The 10,303-nt window shown below is 40.5% G+C and overlaps 1 protein-coding gene across 2 annotated transcripts; it reads left to right on the forward strand.

The window, feature by feature from the left end:
- The first annotated feature begins 1,436 nt into the window (after positions 1-1,436).
- plvapb (plasmalemma vesicle associated protein b) lies at positions 1,437-8,014 on the forward strand. Of its 2 annotated transcripts, XM_076726292.1 has the most exons (9): positions 1,437-1,768; positions 2,070-2,246; positions 2,818-2,911; positions 3,649-3,850; positions 3,945-4,164; positions 5,855-6,004; positions 6,241-6,363; positions 6,678-6,773; positions 7,579-8,014. In XM_076726292.1, the coding sequence occupies exons 1-9, from the start codon at positions 1,565-1,567 to the stop codon at positions 7,585-7,587; spliced, it is 1,275 nt and encodes a 424-aa protein (XP_076582407.1). In that variant the 5' UTR covers positions 1,437-1,564; the 3' UTR covers positions 7,588-8,014. The 2 variants fall into 2 exon arrangements, with proteins under 2 accessions (XP_076582407.1, XP_076582408.1); XM_076726293.1 differs by lacking the exon at positions 6,678-6,773 and having other exon boundaries at positions 1,460-1,768; positions 7,579-7,697.
- Positions 8,015-10,303: the final 2,289 nt, after the last annotated feature.

Genomic DNA, 10,303 nt, shown 5'->3' on the forward strand with positions numbered 1-10,303 from the left:
TTTACTCCTTACTTGGTTTACATTGTTCATACGCCACCATGGGAATATGACCAGGAATGATGTGACAATCTACAGTGGCTAAATTTAAATGTGGCACTGATAGCTGATTTTCCTGGTTTCTTTTATATCATGTACAGACAGTCATGGAAAATAACCACACATTTACTCAAGTACTGTGCTTAAGTACCATTTTGAGATACTTGTACTGTACTAATATTGTGCTTGTTATTCCACTGTAATTGTCTGATGGCTATAGTAACCAGTTACCTTTCAGGCCAAGATTGTACATGTAAAACATATGATTATATAAAAAGATATGAGACATTATCAAAATACCAAATACCAGCCTGTCTGGATTAACCTGTGAGGGCCCCCCTCGCCCCCTCACCCAAAACCAGAGACCAAGCAATATGGTGGAGTGCTCCCTGACTCATATGAGCTCAGTATTAACCAGAATTAAGCCTGAAGACTCACCTAGGTTGATATTATGTGTTAGCTGTGCAAATTCTGGTGTCACTGGCGGTCTGGTGCCCTGAGGCAGTTGTCCTCTTTGCTGGTTGGTAATCCAGCCTTACCCAACAGCAGTGTAAAGTAATTGAAATAAGATCTATCTTGCCCACCTTCAATATTAAAATCCTGCTTACATGTTGAAGCATCATTAGCAATTCAACATGCATCATAAGTACTTTGGACACAAAGATGAAATTTCCTGCTGAAGTGGAAGGCATCCACTTGGTTTGACTGTCAGACTGCTGAAGCCTCGTATTGGCTTCATATGAAGATTTAAATATTTTTCTGCACAGAGTGAGGACTGTGTTGTTTGTCCCCGTCGCTTACAATGGAAGCATGTTATGAAGGGATCTGCTTGATCATGGAGAAATGATTATGAAAGAATGTGATCTGATGAGATCAAAATATTTTTTGGTGTCAGTGCTGGTATCTACACTGAAAAAGACTTAGTATATCAGTAAGAGTTTGGGTTTTTAAATGAGGAAGAGGGATGTAATTTTAAGAATTTAAAATTTTGTGGGAAAAGCATATCTGACATAAATTCTTATTCCAGACAGAGTATGTTTTTAAGTCTTAAAACATGTCTGGAGAGCATCTTTAAACTGTATTTAATCTTCCTGTCACAGCAATCTGCTTTTATTCCAACTACTAGGTGTGATTATTCGAGCAGCTGGAGGCTGTAACTGTGACAGAGGTCGATGAGGGAGGGGAGGGGAGGGAGGAGAGGTGAGGGCAGGGCCAGGATGGACTGGAAGTGTGCCCCCAGCACCGTTTATAAACATGGCCCCTTTACTCACCTACGGGTCATTGTTTACATCCATCCATACATGCCACTTCTGTCTGGATGTTTCTGCACCCTGACAGCGAGCCAGAAGAAACAAACCTCTCCCCACTGTTTTTTCTTCCACTTCTCCTCGACAGCGTTCGCCTTGAAGCCTCAGCACCTGTTCTGCAGAGAGTCTCACATCAGACGGGGGAACCTTGTGGATTTCAACCAAACTTTTCCTGATTAGATCTTCCAAAGCCAGCTGCCACCATTTCACCTCCAACAGCCATGTACAGCTCCAGCTACTCCCGGGCCAAGTTTGGCCTGGAGGCAAGGGAGCCCCTGCACAGGCCCAGAGGGAAGAGCTGCGGCTACTACATGAGGATCGTCTTCTTCTTCTCCTCTCTGATCCAGTCTCTGATCATTGTCAGCCTGGTGCTCTTCCTCATCTATGGACAGCCAGAGAAGTCTGCAGAGGAGAAGAGGGTCAAGGTCAGTGAATTTTTCTATAGTAAAAACCTTAGTTAATTTTATCAGGTGTTAAAGACTCTCCCCTCCAGACATGTTTTAAGACAAATACAAATACTGAAGACTTATTTCTACAGCAGCTTTTGATCAAACTGTATGTGTTTGTGCAGGCAGCATCAATCATCACCAGCCTGTTTTGTTTGTAACTCAACATGTAATATGACTACAAATGGATTATCGGCACATTGCTAAAATAAATAAATAAATAAATAAATAAATAAAAAAATACAGTGATGATGACGCTGAGTGGTCTGTTGCTCTGAAGGAGCTGGAGCAGAATTTCAACAGGCTGAGTGAGAACAACATCCTGCTGAGAAAGGAGAAGGGCGAGTTGGGAGCTCAGCTGGGAGCTCGCACAGCTGAGAAGGCTGCTCTGGAGAAAGAGATGGAGAAGCTGAAGACCGACGCCAACGCCACAGAAAGTGGGCTAAAAGTGAAATTAGTAAGTGGATGATTCATATTTTGCTGAGATGCACTGAGGAGGAGGTCATTCTGTGCAGCTGTTAAGTAGTTTTTAATGGCTCTTAATCGTCTTTGAAAAATTCCCTTTACAGCAAGAGCATATCAGAGAGGTTTGTCAATGTGCAAAGTATATGACATGATTGTTTCCTGAGGCATTGTTGTAGTTTTCCTATTGGTCACCAGTGGTGGAGGAACCCTTCACGTTACTAAAGGTGCCGATATCACTCTGTAAAACTCCCCATTACAAGTAAAAAGTCCTGTATTGAAACTTTAAGTAAGGTATGTAAGTATATTAAGGAAAATGGCCCCGTGACTGCTATATGTATTATATCACTATCACTCGTGTATTAATGCATAATTTTACTGTCACAGTTAAATGGAGTTTCAAAATAACTTCTCAGCTGATTTTCTGTCAATCAACTTGTCAATTAATCAACTGCCTGTTTCAGCTGTAACTGTCGGATACTTTTCATCTCTAGCAAAGCATCACGTTATAAACTGCTCTCTGTCTGTGTCATGGATGTACTTACTTTTATTTCCTTCATTTACAGGCCGTCTGTGAGAGAATGAGCGCGACGACACGTAGCATTATGGCGCAGCGTCTCTCCACTCCGATTCAGCCGCCTGTCGTGGTCACTGCTAGCAGTAAGTACTCCATTACTCTAATGCTAAATAAACATTGTGAAAAATGACTCTGTTGATAGACAATCACTGCATCAGAAATGTAATTAGTACATAGTAAAATAATAATACTATAATATATATAATAATACTATATGACCAGTACAATTCAACTCTTTGTGGTTGAGATAAGACGAGATAGTTGGAAGTAAAGTGAACAGTTTTTGAATGCAGTGAAGTACACAGAGTATTCGTACTATTTCCTTATAAGGCTAACAACTGTAAATATACTTTTAACCCTTCATAAAGGGTTTATAAGTCGTAATTAACAACTTTATTAATGGATAATAAATCATTTACTAATGCTTTGCAGATCAGTAATAAGACATTAATAAAAAAAAACTTTTGGATGGCTGGGTCATGAAAAATCTCTGCTGCTGATATTTAATTGCTGGTTTAGTTCATAGTATATTACTCTTTATTAAATGGCTCCTTAACATTTATAACAGTAGAATTGATGGCTAATTAGAAAGTGAGAAACTCATGAGCATTGATTAATAATCCCACTATTAGTGATTCACCAGCTAAACAGATTTTTCTCTGATCTACACAGCATTCCCAATTTCTAAATGCATCAAATATTAACAATGCTATACAACAATGAAGAATGGTCCCAGAATATAAATAAGCACTGACAGTGGCACAGTGAGCGTCCGTGTCAGTTGTCCTGTGATAATTCTGTTTTTCACTGAACTCTCCAGGTGAACTCAAGACTCTGCAGAGCCTCAACGCCCAGCAGAAAGCTTTGATAAATCTCATTGAGGCAAACTTCACCCAGACGGTTCAGCACCTGACCCACGAGAGAGACAGCGCCCTCAAAAACCGAGACACGCACCACCAGGACGCCATCACCCTGCGCAGGGAGAACACCATGCTGAATGAGCAGCTCACCACCTACACCAGGTACGTCTGCCTGTCTGTCTGCTCCGTGTGTGGAACTGAATATATTAAGATTGAACACATTAAAGTTTGTCTTTGGCTTTTCTCTTTTAACCAGGAAGTGCAAAGAGGACTTTGCTCATTCTTTGGATGGGATTAAAATGGTGACCAGGGATTTCCTGAACAGGATCAACAACCTGTTTCCGCACCAGATGACCTTTCACCTCACCTGTGACAGCCAGCAGGAGCAGCTGGAGAAGATCAGAAACAGCTGCACCAACCTGTCCAGAGACGTGGAGAACAAGTTCCAGATGTATTTAGACAAAGTGGGCAACAAGGTGAGTGCCAGATATTTTACCAATCTTTGATTTGGTGTCACTCAAATAAAGTACCTCAATTTGTACTCGAGTACAGTACTTCACTCATATGCTTCACCTTACGTGTACTTTCCACCACCCTCCTTTAAACTTTCCATGAAGCTGATGGAATATTCCGAAGAACTAAATTGGATGGGAAACCAGTATCTCAAGGGAGGAAGTCTATCCGCTGCCTCATTCATGATCATTCTGGCTAAAGAGACAGACGTCCTCTGAGGCCAAGGCAGGGTCAAAGCAGAAGTGAGGTGTGTGGCTCTGCTGACACAGCAGCACTGTGTAGAACAGCAGAAGCACAACCTCAGCAGCAGATATATTTTTTTTTACTATTTAGAACAATATTTATTTCAGATGTGACGCTCACAGAGGGGTCAAATATCATCATTTGTATTGGAATGTATCTTCAGTGCGGGTGTTCACCTTCCTGTTATCCCGTAGGCAGAATTTCAACTGTGACTTTTCCATAAACACGTTTATCAAACTTTAGTCTCTTTCTCTTTCAGAAGTACAGTGGTTCTTAAATGTTTTGTAACCTTTTTTTTTTCTTTTCAGTTTTTTAGACATAATTCTAAACCAATTACACTTTTTAGGTTAATTTTTCTAACGATAAGTGTATAACACAGATCAACATACCACAACATTTAAGCTAGTTTGCAGAACCTGCTCCTAGGTGGACCCTTTATACAAATACACAAGAAAACATAAAAACAGCCCAAAACACAAACCATTGTATAAAAAATGACCATAAACTCAATGACAAACACCACAACACATTCATGACTGATTTCTATTTTTCAACTAAAGATTATTATTAATTCATCTACCAATCATTTTCTCAATTTACTGATCGAAATGATTTGTCCAAATGTAAGATTATGATTTTAATAACTGTCAATGTAGAATTTATGGCTTAGCTGTTGTATTGATTTGCACTGAATGTTGTAGGTGTGTTGTAGGAGTGACCACTGAGTGTATATCATACTGAGGAGGCTGCTTATGACCAAGAGGTCACACAGTCACTTAAATGTGAAAAGATCATAGAATACATCAAACTGTTTGCAGCGTAGAATAGTTAACAGGCTCTAATTAGTCTAAATGTCCACAATAAGTTTTGCAACCGAACATATTTCTTATATTTCAGGTGGGAATCTAACGTAAGACAGAGATATTTTACTTCCGAAACCTTTTCAAAACACTGTCCATTAATCTTTAAATGTAACGTATTAGCTTTTGAGCCCTGGTTTTCTGACTGTTGAGCGTTACACACAAGTTGTCAAACCGCACAGTCAAATTCTTCAAACTTACAAAACCTGATCCTTGTTCATTTTGTGGCTACATTCAACCGATTCAGCCACATATTTGGACATTAACCTATGAGTTCACACGCTCACATTGACAGATAGAAATAGACACACAGTAAACAAAAACAGGTGCAATTATGTAAAGGCACCATCTGGAAACACATTTGGTTCAGTTGAGACTGTGACACATTCTTCAACCACGGAGCATTACTCTCTAGGGACTCTGTACCTTCCTCTGCCATCACACACAAGTCTGGAAAAAAAAACAACAAATATTATATCTGAAAGGAAAAACGTGGCATCCGGTGAGAAATCTATCACATTCTTTTAAAAAAATGATTTTCTTCTTCCAGGTGGCAGAGATCCAAGCCCTGTCCAGTCGTCTGGAGGTGCAAAACACACATTTGAACTCTGATCTGCAGCAGTGTGAACGCACTGGCGGTGAGGCGGCTGCAGAGGCTGCCAAGCAGCTACAGCTCAAGCAAAAGACTCATGACGACCAGGTAGATTCTATTTGTGCATACTGTAGATGTAAGTGTGTGGGTGGGAAATGGGAACCAAGGGGAGAGATCCATGGAACAATGTTTTTTCTTTGGTCATAAAACTCTGAATGTGCTTGTGAAATAACAAGAAGCTAAATCATACAGTCGCATCAGAGAGATGAGGGTGCAAAAGGAAGGGTTTTTTTTTTTTTTTTTATTGTTTTCCATTGAAAATAACACACGCATGTATTGTTAAGGTGGAAAATTTACTGGTGGAGCAGAACCGGCTGAGAGACCAGAACAAGCTGCAGAAAGACACTTTAGCTCTGAGAGAGAAAGAGCTTCAGACCCTCCAGCGACTGCTCCCCGCACAGTCCAAGGTAAAATACACTGCTCTCAAAGTACCAGCTGGCTAAGTGTATTGTATTTGGCTTTCTGAGTGTGTGGACAGCAGTGTAGAGGTAAGGTGGTGGAATCTGCAGAAAAAAAACAAGTTTTAGGGCAGCAGGAAGGATGGACAGGCAAGATAACAAAAGAAGGTCATTTTTAAGGAGTCATAAGTTCACAAAACGACGCATTTCAAACTCCTCGGCTATTAGTGTCCAGTGTAGGTGTCTGTGCACAGCCGAGGCTGCACACATGTGGTCTCTGTGTACTGTTGAATAATACTGGAATAATCTGATGTGGTTTCCAGTCTGGTGTTCCTAAAGCTGCTGGCCTACAGGCGGCCCCACAGCAGAGCAGACAGACTGCGTGGCTCTCCATCGGAGTGCCTGGCATCAACAAAACGGTAAACTTTATATTGGAATAAAAACCATTACCAGATTACAATTCATAAGAAATGTCATGAAAGTTTCGTATTTTGTGTGTAGCCACTGTAGCAGCTCTGTGAAGTTGTATTTAGGCACAGGTGCTTTGAACGTCAGCGTGCCGACATGCTTACGTTCCATTCACTATCTTAGATTAGCATTTTGGCATGCTAACATTTGCTAATTAGCATTAAACACAAAGTACAGCTGAGACTGATGGGCAGGCATTTGATCATAAACCAATGGATAATTTCCTTTTTTCTGTAAGTGTTTACAATTCATCCTGAGGGGGATTTGAATGTCTGCAGCAAATTTCATGGCGGTGACTCCCACATTTAATCAGATTAAATATGGGATGCATATTTGATTTCACTCAAAACCACAAACATGAAGCTCCTGGTGGCGCTGGGGGAAAAGTCAGATGATCATCAAAGTCTGCTGAACGACTGTGGATGTCTGAACAATTTTCATGGAAATGCATCCTGTAGTCACTGAGTTATTGGACCAAAGCGGTGGAGCGACAGACATCGCCGTCCCTGGAGCCACTCTGATGCTAGCATGGCTAAAAATAGCACAGAAAAGACAAACTTGAGCTCACTTCCTCAATGCTCGCACTTCATACTGTGTGTCCTTGTGTTCCTCCTCCAATCGGCTCTCTTCATCTCTTCTTCACATATTTCGTTCTGTAAACTGAATCAACATTAATTCCAGTGATCCAACTCTTAGACAATGATCTCATTGCTGTCACTGATCTTTAACTCTAATCATCAATGTTTTGTCTTCCAGGTGAGATGAAGTGAAGCGGCCGGGTAACGACTGCGAGTGATTTTGCCTTTCAAGAATTTTCTAGAGACATTTAGACATTCGTGATACATCACACTTCACCACACCCTGTGAATGACCCGAGTCCAGATTAATGTTGTAGTTACTGTTGTTGCTCTGTGTATGCTTTGTTTAGCTCTACTTGGAATTGAGGATTCATGTGTGTTTGACTCGTGTTTGAGTTCAAACCTTTTACTGTGAAAAGCTTCTGTATCTAACAGGTAAATGTAAAAACTTCCATGACACTGGTGTAAATATTTTCTATTGTGTGTCACTCACTGTGGTAGTTAGCTTTTCTCTACGGTGGAAATTAAAATCAAATGAAAAACTGACTCATTCCTTAGCTGTGCTGTCCTCAGTCTCTATTGTCTCTCTGGCATTAAAATGACAACAAAGACTCAGGCAGGACTTTTGGGTGTTTCCTCGCAATTCACATGTTTGAATTTTCCCCGCAGCCTGGATGTCAATACAGCCAACAGCCAAGTCATAAACACATCATCACATCCGCAGTCATCAGCAGTTCTGGACACTGCAGTTCAGGAATAAGAAGGAAGACGTTTTGCATGAATTGGACTGAAAGCTGCAGTTTTTATGACTGAAAGTTGAGGCTTAAGTGCCATTAACTGCCATGTTTATGGTGCATTTTAAAAGTAGAGTATAGTAGCTGTTACATGAACTGTTCTCATGCTTCACGACTTCTTCCTTTGCTGGAAACAACCACTCGGTTTGGTACTGAAGAAGAGACAGACATGACATGAAAACTGAAGTACCACTTAATATCTAAGAGGTTGTATGACTTGTCACGATCCAGATGTCAGATCAAATGCTCTGAAATGCTTTAACATCTGACCTGAAGACGGCCTCCTTACACCACTTGTGTAAAAACTGTATACTTGATAAAATGTATTAGTCTGAGGTTAAGTATGCAGATGTTAAGGGTTAGGAGACCTTTTAGAATATGAACATGTTATCTAATGTGTCATCTGGACTTTTAACAAATAATATTTTCCTAATTTCTTCTTTATTGAACATATTTATACATACAACTCACTGCTCATGATTATTTTTCACTCACAAGTCAACTTTCAGAGCAAACTCCCCTCTAATACTCATTTCTACTGTTTCCTTCTGTTAAATTCTGTGTCAGTACGTTAAGTTATTTTTCATCTTCTGTAGTTTCTCATTCAGTTTTCTGTGCTGAGATCAGAATGATGCTGTATATTCTAATAATTCTTGAGTGAATTCTTTGTGACAAGCCTGCGAAAAATCACACCATCAGTTAGTCGGGACAAATATTTGAGATTCCTTCCACGTTGCATAAGAAAACCCATGCAGATAAATCCCCAGGCTCACTGCTCTGATGGATGTGTCAGACAGGTGTGTGAGTCTGCCTCCTGTCCTCAGGAAATCCTTTGTTAAACAAGAAGTGTTTTCGATCCCATGTATAGACCCGAACACACTCACCCACACACACCCTGTCGATGAATCAAATGAAACTGACTGTGCTGGACCTGCCTATGTCAACCTCACATCTCAGTACAGCCATTAGTCAAAAGCACAGGAAACTGACAGAAAGCTGAAGGTCTCACTCATTAGTCTGCTGTGAGCTACATCATGGCACAAATTGGCTTTTTGGATGGAAAACTCAGTCCATCTGGTCACAACAGCTATTATATGGACTGCTGAGGAATGAAACCTACCTACTTTGATGAGGCTCCGGCTTCTCCTCTAGCGCCACCATGAGGTTGACATCTGTTTTTTAGTGAAAGGTTTTGACCACGGTTGTACTGCCATGAACTTTGGTACAGAAAGCCATGGTGCCCAGAGGACGAATCCTGATGACTTTGGTGACTCCCTGTTATTCCTTCACTCTCCATGTCGTTTTATATTGCTCTCTGTTTCCTCCGTGTCTTGTCTTAATGTTTTTTTATGTCATATAAAGCACTCTGAACTGCTGTTGTATTCAAAGATCATGCACAAATAAACTTGCCCATACAACCTTATTCTTATTACTTACGAATCAACCCACTCACCTTTAATCTCACGAGCACTCTGTACACAATGTATTTAATATTTTCATGGACAGAAATATATCCGTATGACCAAGTACTGACAACCCTCTAGTACTGGAAGCTGGCAAAAATCTGGTCAGGTTTGGCTGCTTGTGCTCAGAAAATGTTTATCATTGAGGAACTTTTGGCTCCTCTTGTTACCTTAAAACAGGATTCTACAGCCATGCTAGCAGCTCTGTGAGGCTGTCTTGACTTAAACGCTGATGGTACCGTGCTAAAATACTCATAATGACAATAGTAACATGCTTACTTTTGACAGGATTTAGCCAGTATGTTATCCATTTAAAATGAGCATATTAGCATGCTAAAATCGAAGCAAACAAATGACGGGAATGTCATTAGCATTGTAGTCCTGTTCAGTATATTGACCTGATGATGGTGCTTGAATAAAAGTGAATGGATCACCGCAGTTATTCCTTCCTTCTGAGGGGCGTAAGCATAGCTGTATCACAATTTCATGGCAATTCAGCCAATATTGGAGATATTTCAGGAAAAGTCAGGAGATCACATTAGAATACATCCTCTTGAAACTATAAACGTACAAAATTTGGTGCCAATCCATCCAGTAGATGCAGAGATATTTCACTGGATAGGTGAGCGTTTAACCTGCTGGTGGC

This window comes from Chaetodon auriga, chromosome 3, assembly GCF_051107435.1.
Source record: "Chaetodon auriga isolate fChaAug3 chromosome 3, fChaAug3.hap1, whole genome shotgun sequence".
Lineage (NCBI taxonomy): Eukaryota > Metazoa > Chordata > Actinopteri > Chaetodontiformes > Chaetodontidae > Chaetodon > Chaetodon auriga.

What these genes read in the sequence shown, in the direction of transcription:
- plvapb (XM_076726292.1), top strand. Translation starts at nt 1,565, where the DNA reads ATGTACAGCTCCAGCTACTCCCGGGCCAAGTTTGGCCTGGAGGCAAGG. An exon ending in CAGAGGAGAAGAGGGTCAAG is followed by an intron (nt 1,769 to 2,069) that starts GTCAGTGAATTT and finishes GTTGCTCTGAAG; the next exon opens with GAGCTGGAGCAGAATTTCAA. An exon ending in AAAAGACTCATGACGACCAG is followed by an intron (nt 6,005 to 6,240) that starts GTAGATTCTATT and finishes TGTATTGTTAAG; the next exon opens with GTGGAAAATTTACTGGTGGA.